The following is a 17993-nucleotide window of genomic DNA, read 5'->3' on the forward strand; positions in this document are numbered from 1 at the left end:
ATAAACTTAGCTGGAAATGTGAATCAACTAGGATTCAAACTTGGGCCTCGGATACCAACTACCAAGCCCCTTACCACTTGCTCTAGGGATGCTCTAGGGATGGTAGTGGTTATAGAGTTTCGAGTGTTGAAAGGTTAGTAGTCCACGGTAGACCCGGTCCTGGCAAATGAATTTTCCATAGTCGGAACGTAGGCGGAACGCTCACAGCGGTCTCCATATGGAATGGGTTTTAGTCCCACATCGACTAGCGAGTGCTCTTTTCAGTCGCCAGGATGCATAAGAAGGGTGGGGTGTGGATCATTTTTCCATACTTACCTGGACGGGGTCTATGGGCGATCAAGAAGGTCCATGGCCTAGGCCCGCGGCCCGCATTGCACTTTGTGGGTGCGCTGGCCTACCATCTCCCCAAGTGGGAGAGTGGACGTCATAATTTGTGGTAGAGGGGGTACGCGCCACGCGCGGCCCCTGCCAATTCAAAAGATTTAAATTTTTTAAAATTTTAAAGTTTCAAAAGATTAGATAGTATAATTTATAATTTATTTGAAATCATAAATTATTTTTATGAATGAATGTTTATTGTTTATAATTTTAGTTGTATTGTTTATTTTTTAATTAATTTTAATTCTGGGGAGTAAATAGTATATTTTGATTTGATTTTAAAATTTAAGTGTTTCAGTTTTTGCATGAATAAATTTTAAAGTTAAAAGTATCTTCAAATTAAACTAAGACAATTAAATATTTGTTTAGCTCAATTTTTTTTCCTGCTCTTTGGTGTTGATCGAAACACCTTTGATTGAGGGGTCTGTTTGCTTTACCAAATTAAAGCAAAATTTTGAATCAACTAGAATTTGAGTAAATTTTTATTTCACTTTTCTGTTCAATAAATTAATATTTTTTTAAATCTTTTTTGTAAATTAAAAGTTTTGAGTTTTAATCGAAGATTAGATTTAGTAAACCATTGAAAAAATATAAACATTTACACTGAAAATTACTTAAATCTTTGTCCACTCTCTGAAAAACAAACAAACTCATGAGCACTTTTCCTTGAAGTTCCCACCTTCTGGGGGCCCAAAAGGAGAAAAGCCCTTTATCGCAATGTTAGCAGCTGATACCTTATCCCCGACCCACCAAAGCCCCTAATCTCGGCTTCTTCTCCTTCTCTCGACTCTGTCTGATTTTCATGGAGGAAGCAGTACTCGGCGTCGCCATGGCCACCCACGCCATCCTCGCCGCCGCTACCATATCCTTCTCCTCCCCTGCTCCTCTCCTTCCTCATTCCTCTGCTCGCCCCTTCCACCCCGCCATTATCGCCCAACCCCTCAAGCTCCTCTTCCCCTCCCCCTCCGACGCCGCCGCTCCCAAGCCCCTCGCCGTGGTCGCCGCTCCCAAGCCCCTCGCCGTGGTCGCCGCCACCCAGAAGGCCGTCTCCGTCCTGAAGGGCTCCTCCCATGTCGAGGGCCTCGTCACCCTCCTCCAGCAAGACGATGGTCTCTCTCTCCAGCCTAATCTCTCTCTCTCTCTCTCTCTCTCTCTCTCTAGCATTGCTCTCCTTTGGGTTCGCTTCGTTTCATCGTATTGGCAAATGGGTTTTTGCTCAAAATTGAAGCTTTTCGTCGCTATTGGGAAAAGTGTGAATGGGTTTTCTCGGGATTTTGTTCTAGCGGGATTGATCGATGTGTTTGTGTTGACTATTCATTTCATCAGTTTGGTTATATACTTGCTTAGTGTTCTGTTAGAGTAACTTCATTGTAAGAATATATGGTGAATATGAACATTCTCTAACTTCGTTGTAATTTTAGGATGATAAGTGAGTTAATTTGTTATAGTCGCTTGGTTCTTGCGTAGTTGTGTTGTGTTCTTAGCTCATTTGTGATGTGTTTCCATGAAAATTTTGATTTCTGTTGAATTTGCTATAATTTTTAAAGCAAGTTATGAATTATAATTATATATATAATATATAACAAATCAACAGGTCCTACAACAGTGTCAGTGCGCGTTACTGGACTAACCCCTGGACTTCATGGCTTCCACCTTGTAAGCGGTTGTTATTTTATATGATTGTTTGCTGCTACTTAAATAGATGATCGGCGTTCTCTAGTCAAAATGCATTCTTTTCTTTGTTGCAGCACGAGTATGGCGACACCACCAATGGCTGCATATCAACAGGTTTAACATCTATTCAACCAGTCGCTTATACAGATGCCATTATCAGCAGGTTCAGTATTCGTTGAATTGATTATATTCTGCTGACGGAAGCTGCTCTTTAACTCGATTTTCTTGATGTTATGTTGTTATCTGAGCAGTCGAGCACAGCATGTGGAAGTTTTCAGTAATAAAGCATTTGGCAATTAAATAGTTTGGAGCTTTGATGTGGCAGAAGTTTCTGTATCTGCCTCATCCTAAGAAGATTTTGATGAAAAAGCTTATAGTGCTTCTTTCAACATCTATGGTTGACCATCACTTCTGCAGAAGCTCAATTTGGGCCAATTAGGCCCCTCATATCGTTAGATTTACCAGCTTTTGCTGGAGGGGAAAAAAAGGAAAATGTTCTTAATGTTTCTGCATGTAGTATAGTACTTTTCTAAGGAAAATGCAATTTTGTTCACACAGGGCCACATTTCAACCCAAGTAATATGACGCATGGTGCTCCCAAAGATGAAGTTCGTCATGCGGGTGACCTGGGAAACATAGTTGCCAATGCCGATGGTATCACTGCAAGAGTAGTTGTATTTTTTCTTTTTCTTTTTTTGTCCACCATGTTGAATTGACATATTTTCTTTTGGTCTATGTTTGTTACTTTCATGCATATAGGAATAGCTGAGGCGACAATTGTCGATAACCAGGTAAACTTGAATTCTATACTTAATATGTTTATATAGATTCTTTTCAACATGCTCAGGCGAACCGCTTCTTTTCTTCAGAGACAAAAAATTAAAAAACTTCTTTCTGCTTCTCAATAATTGCTTTCTCTGCTTGCTAATACTTGGTTCTTTGCAAATGTTGGATCGGCTAATTTTAAACCTTAGATTCTTTTGAGTGGACCAAATTCAGTTGTTGGAAGAGCCTTTGTGGTTCACGAGCTTGAGGATGATCTCGGGAAAGGTAATGCTTGATTTTTCATCAACCAAGCTCCTGTTTCATAGAAAAGCATACATCTGTTTTAATTACATAGTTCACATTGTCCATTCTTATTGAGTTCTTATTTGAAGTTTTGTTCTTTGGATGCCTCTTGTCACAGGGGGCCATGAGCTTAGCCTTACGACTGGAAATGCTGGCGGACGATTGGCCTGTGGTATGCTATCTAGCAACCTCTTTTTGTTGAAATTGATTGTTTTTTATTTCCACTTATATGTCTCTGCCAAAATAGTTCCTTATTTTCTAGCTTTTCTTTTACATGTATTAAACTACTATAATTATGAAAAATTTCAAGAAGCATGGGGTAGTGGCATAATTAAAAGTGAGACAATGGCCCTAGGATCGTGGTAAATATAACTCGGATGTGGCAATTGGAATGAGAGTGGGAGTGTGTTTCTTGGAATAGGATTTAACTGATCGGTGCTGTTGGGAATGATGCCTTGTCGTGGCTTAAGAGTATACAATACATTAGGTGCAATAATGAGATAATGAAGGAACTGTTTATTACATTTTGAAAGGGAATGCTAAACTTGATGACCACTCTCTGATTCCTGAAAAGAAGAAAAGAGCAAAAAGTTTCCGTGGAGGCTCTTTCATGTACTTGAAGTCAATAACCAAACAAATTTTTTTTTTGCACTGAAGAATAATATGGAGCTATCCCCATGTGATGCACTTAAAACAAAATGTGTAAAGCGTAGTGAAAAATCTACGTAGCCACAGAAGTAAAACAAACCTATACAGAAAGGGGGGGGGGGAGGTAGCCATCACAGAAAAAAAGCTTTACCCACAGCCTGTGGCAGACATGAGATTTAAGGACTTGACCTGTTAATTTACCATTTTACAGTGAAACTATTTCAATCTAGCAGAGCTGTTTCTAATTTATCATGTTTCATGTTTCTCAGAAGTTATTTAATGTAAAGATTATGCTTGTGGCCGGTTTTGCAACACGGATGCCCTTGCTGTGATTCAGCATTACTGTTCTTCATACATCAGCACTGATGCCTGTGTTTTTGAGGGGCCACAATTTAGATAATCTATCATACGTGAATTTGTCTCATTCCAACTTATATGGATGCATCTTATAAAAATTTTCTTTCAAACTTCGCGAGTCCGTCTACTATACTATTATGAGTATGATCGCCCTCGTACTCATAATTGTTTTCGATGATAGAGCTTCCAAATTGATGAGCCACACCGTTAAATATTATCTAGCGCATTTAAAACGTCTAGAAATCAAATTTTATAATTTTTCGACATCATTTACCTTACGATCAAAAGGTCACAAAATTGACAATTTTTAACGGCTAGTATAGGATATTTGCTAGTTTAACGGTGTAAACGAATTGAAATTGGTTGAATTTTTAATAGGAAATTTTATTCACTACATAGATAAAGATCAATAACTCCGATCTTAAATTGAAGGATCCGATCATCCATTTTTAAGATGTCGTTCGATTTTGACCGTTCATTTTATACCCGCTTGATAGACTTTATTATGATTTCGAAAAATTACGAAATTTATTTTCTAGAAGTTTGAAATACTCTAGATCATATTTAACAGAGTATATCGTCAATTCGGAAGCTCCATCATTGAAAACAACTTATGAGTACAAAGGGCTCAATACTCATAAGAGTATAGTAGCCCTACTCCAAACTTCGCTCTTAGATTGTTTGTTATGTACGGTGAAAGCATTGACTATCAGCTCTTGAAACTTCGATTCTCTATTGAGGCATTAACTATTAGAGTAGATGTAACATTCCTTTTGTTATTTTGCTGCATTTACAGGTGTTGTTGGTTTGGCTCCAGTTTGATTGATTCAATTCTGTGTCCGAGCTAGCTTCGTCATGCTTGCGCTACGGAGTTGTAGTACTATGCATTACTTGGATCCAACATTCCGGCATGTTGGGTGAGTGTTTAGTCATGCTTTTGATCTCTCTACTTACATTGTCTTCCTATGCCATCTTTAAGCCTTCAAGATTAGATACATAAGAAAATGTATTCATGTGCAGCTGTAACTATTACTGTACACTGAATTCTGTGTACTTTTGGTAGAAAACTTTAATCCATATAAAATCATATTCTTGTACTTGTAGTGCTTAAAATTAGTGGTACTTTTATAAAAAGAAAAAAAGTAAAAACAAGTATTAAGCAAGCATAAATATAGAGAAAACTTATCTTTGAAAAACACACAAAAGAAGCTTCTCTTCTGGTAGGTACATATTCCCATGCCTTAGAGCACTTCTTTAACTTGAACACAATCTCTTAGAAAAATCCAACGAAGTGAAGAGGTAGGTACAACACAGCTATAACACACTAATGACCTTGTTTTCATATTTGATATTGAACCGTATATTTAATTTTTATGTACAAGTAACATAAAAAGGAATAATACCCCAGTACCCATAAATCATGTGTACAACTAATGCTTCCTAAGCAAACCAATTCTAAAAGATACAGCAAAACACGTCAAGAACATTTCAGATATAGCTTTGTCGGTGACATTTTTACACTAATCAATTAGTTTGGGAGGGAGATGGACACTTGTCCCAAATTCCATTTGAAAATGGATTCGATCGTGTTTCTTAATTTGTTTTTATTATTATGCCACATGGCGTAATATTGTTGAACACCGAGAAGGTCAACCACCACCAAAGTTTATTCGGATAAAACAAGGGTGTTTTTTTTTTTTTTTTTTTTTTTTTTTTTTTTTTTAGAGATAGATAACATGCTACCCGCTTCGTTTATATACTTTTTTGACTAAATTCCCAAAAAGAGAAAAACAAAAATAAAATCTTTCACTGCGGTCCCATATTTCAATTATTCTGATTTTTTTAGGCATTTTGATACAGTGGTAAAGTGTAGGATTAAAATTGATGTGACTGTTTTATTTAAAGGAATAATTGAAATATGGGACCGCAGTGAAAGATTTTATTTTTGTTTTTCTCTTTTTGGGAATTTAGTCAAAAAAGTATATAGTAGTTCTACTTGGGGATAAGTTTAATTACTATACCAAAGCCCTGTCAAAAATCAAAATATTCAACTTCTCATTTTCCAAATCAAAATTTGAGGCGAGTTCGCATAAATTCTCCAATACACTTCCTCAATTTCCTCTCTACTTAAAAATTGACTAAATGGAATTGTTGAATTCCTTTAAAACACGCGTAAGGGAATATGACATGAAAAAGAATTTAAAAAAGAAAAAAAAGGGGTGGTTGACATTCACACAATACAAATAACCAAAAACCGCGTGTTACCTGGGAATGCATTAAGAAAAAGAGAAAAGTGTTCCTCAAAAGTCCTCTTGACAACCTTATCTCAAAGTGCTTATCTACTCAAAAAGCATGATCTCACCAATGACAAAATCAAATTATTTAAAAGGTAATTAAATTTACTAGTGGTTTTGTTAGATTTGGTAGTGTATACCAGGTCTTTAGCAAATAAAAACTACAGTCGAGGGGCCTCCGTAACATTTGTCGCCTAAATTGTGTTACTGTTAGTTCAATTCATACCCACCAGTGAGATGCTGCTACTAATTATTGGAACACCAGTAGCAGCAGCCACAAGTTAAAAAGGGGGAGATCTCTTTTCCCTTTGGTAAAGTAAATAGTGGCTTCGCTGTTGCGCGAAGCACTTGCAACTAAAAAGGTGCTTCTTACATAGGTACTCAATATTCAATATTTGGTAGTGAGAGTGTGCTTCGCCCCACACGCACGCGCGCACACACACACACACCCCTCCAAGTGGCTACTAGTAGAAGTGGTGGTGTTGTTGTATGTTGACATGCGAATCGATATTTGTTTTGAGTCTCTTGGAACCACTCAATGACTTGGAGCATGTGGCTATGGCTAACTCAGTCACATGTCAACCAATCCAACGAACGGATGGTCGCTATGCAAGGTAGAGAAACTAGTGCCTGTTCTTCTTAATGCTTTTGCTTTTGATTACAGTTATCTTTAATAATATGTTCTTTTAATTTAAAAAGCTTGGACAGTTTTGCTGTAGTAGTAAGCAGGTTGTAGTTTTGTCACTTTTGTGTTCCAAAAAAAAAAAAGCAACGGTAACTTTGAGCTTCTGTATCTACTGTAGAGATAAGTTGTTAGTAGTAGAGCTTGATATAATACTTCTTATAATAGCATTTCTCATACAACATCATCAAGCAATTAATAGTGTGTCCTATAGCAAGATCAAACTAGACCCATTAACATTTGATATTATTTCAATCGCTTTATTTTAGTGCGACATGGTACTAGCAAGTTGCCCTATATAGCAGTATATATTGAGAGTTTGGATACTAAGTTTCGAATGGTAACCTAAGGGTCCAGTATTATTATCTGGACCCTTATTTGCTCAGAAATATATCAATTTGGACATTTGCTAAGCAAGAAGTACCTATCCAGGCCTTCAAAAGTAGAATCTTCAGCTTGAGTATATTGTAAGTTGATGAAGCTTAGTAATTAAACTTGTAGATCAACTTCTCTACTGTAAAGAGTAAAATAACAATAATAATAATAATAAATAATTTACAAACTAAAAGTCTAAAATTTTTTGGTATCACAGAAAATGAGAAAAGAGTCCCCAAAAGCAGTTTAAGTTTTAACTTGATGGGGCTATCAAAATTTTACTGCAGCTAGTAAGAATCCTCCATAGCTCAAAAGAGTCACAAAAGCTGCTTCTTTGAGAATCTCAGTATGCAGTGGATGGTTTGGTAACCAACATAAATGACTTGGGTTTGCTTTATTTAATTAATTAATGGAGACTCACTTAACAACTAGCTACTATTAAAGTATCCATCTCCTAAAGAGTGCCCAGCATTGCACATGAAGATAAAGCACAACTGTAACAGAAAAGGTAATGCAACCCACTTACACATAACCATTAAATTAATTAATTAGAACTAAGCAATAAAAATAATAGTAGGGTATTATTATTGGTGGGTGTGAATTATTAAGGTAAGGTAACCACCCCCCCCACCATGTGAATAATGACAATGTCAAACACCAAACACACCCCCATGTTTATGGTCTTCGCACGCAAAGTCCACTCCATACACTTACTCAATTCTCTTTTCCTCCACACTACCAAAACGTGCACTTAATTGACACCTAAAGCCTTTGATAAAGTCATCTGAACAACAGCTATACTCGTTTCCTCTCAAAGCCTTGAATCTTAGTTACTTCATCAACTTGTTCTCTATTTGGTCTAAGACTCGAAATTAAGATTATTTTTGAATCGTTATCTATCTAATATGAATTATTTATCTGTTATTAAGTTGTCTCTCGTGTTGTCTCCATAATACGACAACGATCGATGATGTGGAAGTGTGACATGTTGTATTTTGATGGCATTAATTGATCAATGTGGCACAATGTTCATGTGTTAGGGCCAACCCATGTTTGAGAAGATAATCATGAAGATAATTTTTTTTTTTTTTTTAAGGTATGTGAGAAAAGATGTAGATTTATCTAAAAATAGAGAGAGAGAGAGAGAGAGAGAGAGAGAGAGAGTACAAGTGTGTGGGGGGCGTTATCTAGTGGTCACCTTTTTCCATCTCATCTTTTTTATTCTTTTTGCATTAAAATGTGAGGGGAGGGGGTTAGTTTGCTTGCAAACAAAACAAACTCGTGAGCCGAAAAAGAACCTGATCCACGCCCCTTTCCTTCGAGGTGGAGAAATCAACTACCACTTCCCAGACGGAGAGAGAGAGAGAGGTTTCCATACTCTTCGTCTTTTTCTTTTTTTTTTTCTTATCTTACACTTTACAACAAAATACAATAACCAAGTTTAACACTCTTGTTAATACCGACCGTCCCTAGTACAAATGGTAAAAGACTTATGGTTGATATTCGAGATCTCAAGTTCGAATTTTATCCATCGGCTTGGTGGTTGGTATCTGAAATTCGAAGTTCGAATTTTAGTTGATTTACATTTTTAGTTAAATTTATTTAAAAAAAAAAAAAAAAATTTAGCTAAAAATATAAATCAATTAGGATTCGAATTTGGAACAAAAGATACCAACCACCGAGTGCTTTGCAACAAGCGCCGAGGACGGTAGGTTAAAAAAGAAAAAAAATAATTTGTTGATTCAGTATTTAAGAATATTATGGGAAACTAACAGGCTTAACAATGAATGATTAAAAGAATCCAAAGAATCAATGGTAATTAAGCTGTAACAATAATAATAATTCACATAATAATTCACATAACAAGTTTTTTTTTTTTTTTTTCGGTCTATAGAATTCTAAGAAATTTCACAAGTAAATTGAATAAAATTCTATGATTAATAATGGCAATCCACCAAAGCCGGGGCGAAGAAGACGAGCGCCGGCTTCGCCCCGAAGGCGAAGACGGGGGGATTGGGGTAGCCGTTGGCGGCGGCGGGGGCGTCGTCGTCGGCCGGAGCGGGGAGGTTGAGATCCAGCGGCAGCGGCAGCGGCGGCGGCGGCGGCGGCGGCTGCTTCTTCGCCTCCGCCGGGGGCTCCGCCGCGCTCAGCGGGCGGTGCCGCCGCATGTGGCCGCCGAGCGCCTGCCCGGAGGCGAACTCCGACCCGCAGATAGAGCACTCGTGAACCCTAATTTTGTTGTTGTTGTTGTTGTTGTTGTTGTTGATGATGCTGTTGTTGTGGGATGTATTCGGCTTCGGCGGTGGATCGATGGATGGGTGGAGGGGGAGGGGGAGGGGGAGGGTGATGGGGATGTCCTTATCGTGCTCTCCGTCGCCGTCGTTGGGATTGGGGTTGGGGAGAGGGGAGGCTTTGGGCTTGTCGTCGGTCCTCGGCTTCTTGTGGCTGGCGCGGTGGCCGCCGAGGGCTTGGAAAGAGGGGAAGCTCTTGTTGCACGTCTTGCACTCGTAGGCGGAGGGGGCGGCGGCGGCGGCGGAGGAGGAGTCGGCGGAGGAGCGCGGCCGGGGCGGGGATCTCTCGGCGGGCGACGGGACGGGGGCGGCGCCGCCGTGGGCGAGGAGGATGAGGCACTGGGCCATGTCCTCGTCCTCATCCGTGGCAGCGGCGGAGGTGCTGGAGCTCTCGGCGGCGGCGGCGGCGGCGGCGGCGGCGGATGATGACGACGATGACGACGACGATAGGGTTGGGGGGCGGAGGCGCTTGGTGCGCTTCCCCTTCACGAGGGCGCCGAGCAGGGAGGAGTCGACGCTAGGGTTCCCTTCTAGGGTTTCCATTTTTGCTCCGTGAGAGAGAGAGAGAGAGAGAGAGAGAGAGAGAGAGGCGTTATNGGAGGGGTTAGGGAGATGTAAAAGGGTGTAACCGTTTTTGATTTTGGGGGAGCTCACACTGGATGGTACACACTCCTACACGGGAGTTTAAATTATAAATAGAGAGAGAGAGAGAGAGAAAAGGGCGCAAGAGAAAAATGTGGAGGGTAAAGTGGGAAATGTGCGAGATTAGGGGAGAAGGACATGTGGCGTAATTAGGTGGAAACTGGAGCGGTGTGGAGTGAACAACAAAGAGAGAGAGAGAGAGAGAGAGAGAGAGAGAGAGAGAGTGGTGTACTGGTGTGGACTGTGGAGAAATAAATATTAATTAAAATTTTTAATTTCTATAGATAGGGAGTGAGGAGATGGGGGAGTTGGTGTTTGCTATTTTTTGAGCATTCTATAGTGTGTGTACACTAGGCATGACTAAGATTTATGGTTTATTAGCAGTAGAAATTAAAATCTAATCCGAAGCTTATGTTATTAAAAATTATAACTTTTAAAAAGTCCTGTATAGTTTAGAAGCTTATGTTATTAAAAATTATAACTTTTAAAAAGTCCTGTATAGTATGTAAACATTTTGACGGCCATCCTGATTTTGATATTTTTGATCGGCTTAAAGGGATCAGCATTTTGTCTTATAGTGAAAGACCAGATCGAATCGAGCTACAATTGAGATCTTCTATATCTATACGCTTAATTAAATGAATTAGGTGTAATTTTCTAACGGCTTAAAATTTTGAAATTAATGATAGTGCCAAAGTTCCACAATCTTTAGGCTACAATGTTAGGTTATTATATAGTGTACACAGATGATGTGCTTGTACACCAGGTGCATGGACTTGGTTTATCTTGTGAAGAGGGGGGATTGGTTGGCCAATCATAGGTGGGGAAATGACTCCATAAATGTAAGGAAGTGGACCACGATAAAGCCATGCTACCTCTCCTTCACTATTCCTTGAAAACGAATATATGTGTGTGTGTGTGTGTGTGTGTGTGTGTGTGTGAGAGAGAGAGAGAGAGAGAGAGAGAGAGAGAGAGAGAGAGAGATTCGGTTGGGTGCTTTGAAGCAAACCCATTTCTTTTGTGCAACGATTCGTGTTGATAGGATTGGACTACAAGCCAAGAACCACAAGATTTTGAGCTCATATTTTCCCATTTTTATCATTATTCTTTTTCCCCCTTAAATATATATATATATATATATATATATTGTAATATTTTTACAAAGCTTGGGTTGGTCCCCAATGCTAAACAAGGGGTTGAAGCAACTCCCTTAAAACTACTACTAGTAGTAAGGATATAGTGGGCACTGGTACTAGTGGTGCTGGTCTAAGCAACTGCCACATTTGTGGCTACTATGAACTCCAATATATATATATATATATATATATATTTGTCTCCATATATATGCGCAAAAAATAAATAAAAGAGTAAAGTTAATGCATTCATCTATATTTTCTGCAAGTAGTTGATGACAAGCGAAGCATGATAAGAAAGTAATGAACTAATCGATCTTGTTAGGTTGCAGGAACTTCTCCTTTTCTTTGGCAGATGGGATGTACTGTGCATGTACGCGTCGTCCGATAATAAAAGCACTTAAATAAACTAATATTTTCGTTAATATATAGTGTAGGAACATATATACAACTCTTCAATGGTGACTTGTTCTTCTTCCGCTTTTTTTTTTTTTTTTTTGTTTTTTGCAAAGTCGGATTAGTATTATTATAAGTAGAGTGTGGTGGGTGTGCAAACTCCGTGGCAAAAGAGAGTTGTACATATTTGTGATTTGTTGGGGACAAGTCAACTAGAAGTTAGGAGATGAGTGGGGTTAAGTAGGGGAGATACTTGGCGTAACCAATTGTTGTTTAATTAGTTGTGTGAGGCACGAAAGAGAAACTCCAACTTAGTTTCTTTCTCTCTTTCTCTCTCTCTCTCTCTCTCTCTATTTGATATCATATGCTACTTAGGAGGTGGTGCAAGTAAGGGATCGGTTGGTGGAGAGTTTGGCTAAGTCCATTCCCTTCACTCCTCTCCAATCCGAACTGCATACATATCCTTAATTTCTATTACTATATTTATCTGTGCAATAGATATTTGTTCCTACACTAGCCCAACCTTAACTATTATTGGAATAGTTAGGCTTGTTATCCTAACTTTATTTATTGGTGTCACAAATTGATTGCCCTCGGATCGTCATAAATTTCACATCCATTAGGTCAAAATTTCTCTCTTTTTTTCCCACTGCTGCTCGTAAATCATATGTTTACATGTACTATTGTTTCGTTCGATCCATATGATCGAGTCAGTATATATAGCAGCTAATTATAAATCCCTTCAGTTCAGTTAATACAACAAGTTAACCTTTCACTCCTTGTCTTAATTACATGCCAAATCTAACTAGGCTGTTCTTCAATCTGCACATATATATATATTCTGTCCTACGTGAGGTTAAATCGACATCTCTCCTCTAAACTCTCAAATTCGAACCTAGCTTAATTGTTTTCTTATTATATCAATCTTTTTAATGACGCAGAGTCGTCAGAGTTCGCGGGACTACTCACTTAATTAGCTTGTGATCCACTTCATGCCAGCGAGTTGGTTGCAGCAAAGGAGGGGCTTCCATTTGGGTGACAGATAATGTAAGCTTCCACCGTTAGCCAGAGACAGATTCCGCGATAAATTAGTTCGGCAGAGAAGCTTAAAAAATAAATAAAGATCCATCCATTATTAGAACCATAATATAATATAAGGAACAAATTTAAATAATTATTTGATTAGTTAATTAATTAATGATTTGGGATCAAGGAAACCAGTTCCCCCATTAGAGTCCTAATGCATGATTAATATACAGATAAGTATTTGGTTATTATTGTTGGCTCGCAATTAGTGGCGTGGGGGTTGCCTTTTCTTAATGTGTAACCCTTAAACCTTTGATTAATGGTGGGTACTCTTATTCTTCCGAGATGTAATATATCCCATGTACATGTGCTCGAATCTTAATTTAAGGACCTGTTTGGATACATGAAATTTTTTTCAAAGTACAATTAGATATCTACAACAGTATATGTAAACTGTGATCCACCACCAATTCACACTTGAGCTCAGCTTTGGCCTATATTTACACTCTTGAGCAAGTCGGTTTTTGGGGGATCCATTTAATTACTTTTTGGGTCCCCACAAGAATCCTCTCCCTCCTTTTTATTCTTTTGGTGAGAATCAGATGTTTAATTTCCTACAATCCAATTCAGAGTTTACTCTCACATCCTATTCAGATGTCTTATCGTTGGGATATATACTAATCATTTATTATTTTGTGTCAAATTATATCCCTATAAATATGCTAGGTTTACATCGCTTTAATTTCGTTTTATGGTGCACTAGTTAGTTAAACAGCAGGAGTTCTTAGTAACCACAATTAATCTTCTTAAGTAACTTTTGGAGCTCGGAAACGTTGAGAACAAAATGTACGTGTTTGTTGTATTTTTGTGACACCGTAACCTTTCTTTAACGATGGTGACCTCACACCGCACCTCATACGTAATCTCCGCCACCCAAAACTTTAATTAATTACTAACCCATGAGACGTTTTTTTTTTCCCTTTTCACCTGCACCTTTTTCCGCTCGGAAAAGCACTTCTAGGAGCTGCACTTCTGCGTGCGTTGGAGATCACGTGGAAATCATGCGAGTAAATGGAGTGGCATTATATGCACAGGGTTACTTTAGATGAAAGTGAGTTATACACTTTTTAAGCTTGGGTTTTTTTTTTTTTTTTTTTTTCCCCTCATGTGATACCCGTTTAGTTGATTAATTGCACCCTTTTTTTCTTTTTTTTTTTTGCTAATTTAGTTAACAGTAGATCTAAGCGAATTATCATTCTTTATAAGGTTTAGCTTGAATGGTTGGACCGGTCGGGTTCTAATAATATCAATTAGACAATGGTCAGATTGGGTTAAGTCACGTTGTCAATTAATTTGTTCTCGTTCTTTGGGGGCCCGGCCCGAAGCGAGAGCATTTTGGGCTCTATCACGGCCTAATTGGATGGATGGTCTCTGTTTGAATGGTACATATTTACAAATTACAAGCCAGTTCTAATAGTAGATTGGTAAATTTCAAAATAGTTTTTGAATTAGAAATTGTGAAAATTGAGAGATACCAAGGGTCCTAAATAGTGAAAATTGACTTGCCATAAAAATGATTGGACATTACTATAAAAATATCAAACTTGTTTTAATTATATGAAACAATTTTTATTCTCTAAAAACTTAAGCTATCAGATGATGGTATTTTTATATTTATATTATATATCACTTATGTGGCTTATGACAATCTTTTATCATACTAAAAGGCCAAATATTCTTGGAGCTCAAATACCTTATTTTTTGAAATATATGAATAATGAAGGTTCGAACTATTGATCTCAAATATAATGCTCGCGGAGTAGTCGTTGTAACTGTCCAAAACATATTATTAACATTTAGTAGGATGGACCGACTGTCTCTAACGCAAGTGGCAAAGAATTTGGTGATTGATATCTGATGTCCTAAGTTCGAATCCTAGCTGATTCACATTTCCAGCTAAGTTTATTTCTAGAAGAAATAAACGAAGCGGGTAACATGCTACCCTTCTTTCAAAAAAAAAAACATTTAGTCGGATGATACGCACCATTCAGAAATAGTCTCATATACCTTGAAGTATAGAATTTTTACTATTATAAACTTGAGCCTCATCATAATTTCAAGAGCGAGCCATTCCATTGTAAGAACCTCCATACTTAATCTTTAAGTACAAGGTGAGTTTGGATAATCTATTTTGGGCATGACCGCATCGACTATTATCATTCTTGGAAAATACTCTACTCACTTGAAATAAAAACTATCTAATTTTAGTAATTCATTAACCTCGATCTATTAAACACAACACTAGGGATTAATTATCCAACTTCACTACATTTATTTCCTCACCACTTTGATCCCTTCATCATCATCTTATAAAACAAAGAATATTTTTGACCCTTCGCCCACATGTGCAAATGGCGTTCGTGGTACTCTCATCCTTCTTCGTGTTCGTTCTAATTGGAGGTAAGTGTTTGGCCTCTTTATATATATTTCTACAACATGTACGTAGTTTATGGTTTATTTGCTCCCCTTTGTAATTGGTATTATCGATTCTAATATAAAATAACAACGTAGGAATAGGTTAATTGTTCACATGGTATAGTCCAAATGAATTATTCTACATGCGCCAGCGAAAACAGAAACATAAATATATAGCTTCATTGAAGTGTATATCAAATGCGGAGAATCAAACGCGCGACCTTGAAGAACTGGAGAGCTAGGACATAATCTCCACAATTACTGGTATATATGGTTATTCGTTGATTAAACGCTAGATAACAAACTAATGTCCATCAACGATCAACAGTGTAAATTTTCATCTCAGGTTCGAATGCGGCGACTATAACCATAACTAGCCAGTGCAATTACACGATCTGGCCCGTGATCTGGTCGAATCCGGGTTCGCCCGGTTTCCCCAACATGTTCACAAGCATCAAACTCCGCACAACCGAGTCCAAACACTTTAACATCCCACACGGGTCGGGCTGGATCTGGGCCCGGACCCACTGCACCAACTTCGGTAATTCGTCGAGCACATTTGTCTGCGCCACAGGCAACTGCCGCACCGGAGCATTCTCCTGCGGCACAGGCCTGTCGCCGCCCATCACCTTTGTTGAGCTCAATATTGGACCGTCCGGCAAACCTAACGGCGACGCGTACCAAGTCAGCGTCGCCGCGGGGTTCAACGTGCCGGTTGACGTCACCCCGCGATATGGACCGGATTGTAGTAATGCCGCGTGTGCGACGGACATCAATGCGGTGTGCCCGCCGGAGTTACGGGTGGTGAGGCGGGCCGGAGGGCCCACGATCAGGTGCATGAGCGGGTGCCAGGCCTTGGGGGACGAGGCCGACTGTTGCCTGGGCCGGTATTGGGGGCCCGATAAATGCAGGCCCACTAAGTTTGCACTCATGCTCAAGAGCCTGTGTCCCTCGGCCAAGAGCTTCGTTTACGAGAATGCTTTTCGTTACTGCAGTGGGGGTTGGGAATATCTCGTGACATTTTGTCCTGAATATTAGATAAGATGTAATATTTCGATTTCAAGTGTTGTTTCCAGTTTACAGAAAAAACATATGGGTTATTCAGGAATGATGATGCCCCGCGTTTGATTTTGTCCTTGGTATTAGTTATTCGCGCGTTCAGGTGGGTTGATTTCGTAAAAACAAATAGAGCTGAAAAAATAAGAAACAAAAAAAAAAGAATACAAATAAAAAAAATTGGAGAAGAAGCAGCTGCAGCTGCAGTTGAAGTAAAAATATAAGAATAAAAATATAAAAAGAATAGAAAATGAATAAGTGAAAAATTATAAAAATAATATATTATTTAAAGAAATAATAAAAATTGAGAATTAAAATATCACATGTCTTATAGTTCGAGGCATAAATTATAATTAATTAAAGTTTGAGGACTAAGCGTCACGTACCTCATAGTTTGAATAAGAAAATATAACTCATTAAAATTTGAGAACTTAAGTGTAGCGCGTCTTATAGTTTGACTACCAAAAGCATAATTTATCACTTTTATATTTTAATTTTATTTCAAATGTAGACAAAGTTAAGCATGGATCAATTTTGTTATTACTTTATGTAATTTTTACAACTAAATTTATTAAAATAAATACTTAATTTAAACTCCAAATTTCTCTTTTATTTTTTATTGTACAATTTATATTTAATTGATCAATATTATAAAATTTAAATTTATATTCAATACATGCAATGTAACTATTTAAAAGTCATATATAAATAATTATATTGTTTTAAATTTTTATAAGGAAATAAAAAAAAAATTAGATTGAATTAAAAGAAAAAAAATCGGATTCCTCAATCCAAATCAAAGTATCAAATAAAAAAAAAAGGACTTGAGCCACTCCCACCCCCACCCAACTGAGCCCCATACTCACCCCCAACCTCACCCCCTCCCTTTGCCCCTCCAACTCCGTGCCACATGGATAACAAAAGTGAGGATTCATTATATGTAATAGATATGTGTGTAGTAAAAGTGGGGATTTATTATATATAATAGATTGAATAAAAAAAAAAAATCCGATTCTTCAATCCAAATTAAAGTATCAAGTAAAAAAAAAAGAACTTGGGCCACTCCCACTCCCACCCAACTGAGCCTTATACTCACCCCCAATCCTACCCCCTTCCCCTGCCCCTCCAGCTCCATGCCACGTGGATAACAAAGTGAGGATTCATTATATCTAATCCACCTCCCACCCAACTGAGCCTTATACTCAGCCCCAAACCCACCCCCTCCCCCTGCCTCTGCCCCTGGCCCTGCCGAGGAATTCTACACTGTCACACTTATACCACGTCATCAATAACAAACCAATCACATCCCTTCTTTTCAAACAAAAGTACAATAAAAATATTTTTTTACAATTGTGATGGGACATATATCTCTAAAAGAAAAATTTTGATTGGTTTGTGACGCCACGTCACCAATGCACCCGATGCATTCTAGAATTTTTCGCCCCTGCCCCTCTAGCTCTGTGCCGCGTGGATAACAAAGTGAGGATTCATTATATGT

General features: G+C 38.2%; 3 protein-coding genes across 3 annotated transcripts; 2 read left to right on the plus strand and 1 right to left on the minus strand.

Moving 5' to 3' along the window:
- On the plus strand, window positions 1035–5222 carry LOC109703670 (superoxide dismutase [Cu-Zn], chloroplastic-like). Its single transcript, XM_020224382.1, has 8 exons — window positions 1035–1487; window positions 1973–2034; window positions 2127–2166; window positions 2611–2706; window positions 2812–2843; window positions 3027–3102; window positions 3239–3292; window positions 4922–5222. Exons 1-8 carry the CDS (start codon window positions 1181–1183, stop codon window positions 4945–4947), a joined length of 693 nt encoding a protein of 230 aa, XP_020079971.1. The 5' UTR covers window positions 1035–1180; the 3' UTR covers window positions 4948–5222.
- LOC109703731 (thaumatin-like protein 1) lies at window positions 5957–16477 on the plus strand. Its single transcript, XM_020224454.1, has 2 exons — window positions 5957–8889; window positions 15780–16477. Exons 1-2 carry the CDS (start codon window positions 8526–8528, stop codon window positions 16475–16477), a joined length of 1062 nt encoding a protein of 353 aa, XP_020080043.1. The 5' UTR covers window positions 5957–8525.
- On the minus strand, window positions 9268–10361 carry LOC109728911 (zinc finger protein ZAT5-like). Its single transcript, XM_020259455.1, has one exon. The coding sequence runs from the start codon at window positions 10308–10310 to the stop codon at window positions 9414–9416; it is 897 nt and encodes a 298-aa protein (XP_020115044.1). The 5' UTR covers window positions 10311–10361; the 3' UTR covers window positions 9268–9413.

The sequence above is a fragment of the Ananas comosus genome, linkage group 25 (genome assembly GCF_001540865.1).
Source record: "Ananas comosus cultivar F153 linkage group 25, ASM154086v1, whole genome shotgun sequence".
Classification (NCBI taxonomy): Eukaryota; Viridiplantae; Streptophyta; class Magnoliopsida; order Poales; family Bromeliaceae; genus Ananas; species Ananas comosus.

What these genes read in the sequence shown, in the direction of transcription:
- LOC109703670 (XM_020224382.1), top strand. Translation starts at nt 1,181, where the DNA reads ATGGAGGAAGCAGTACTCGGCGTCGCCATGGCCACCCACGCCATCCTC. An exon ending in CCTCCTCCAGCAAGACGATG is followed by an intron (nt 1,488 to 1,972) that starts GTCTCTCTCTCC and finishes ACAAATCAACAG; the next exon opens with GTCCTACAACAGTGTCAGTG. An exon ending in CGACAATTGTCGATAACCAG is followed by an intron (nt 2,844 to 3,026) that starts GTAAACTTGAAT and finishes TTTAAACCTTAG; the next exon opens with ATTCTTTTGAGTGGACCAAA.
- LOC109703731 (XM_020224454.1), top strand. Translation starts at nt 8,526, where the DNA reads ATGTTTGAGAAGATAATCATGAAGATAATTTTTTTTTTTTTTTTAAGG. An exon ending in TTTTTTTTTTCTTATCTTAC is followed by an intron (nt 8,890 to 15,779) that starts ACTTTACAACAA and finishes TGTAAATTTTCA; the next exon opens with TCTCAGGTTCGAATGCGGCG.
- LOC109728911 (XM_020259455.1), bottom strand. Translation starts at nt 10,310, where the DNA reads ATGGAAACCCTAGAAGGGAACCCTAGCGTCGACTCCTCCCTGCTCGGC.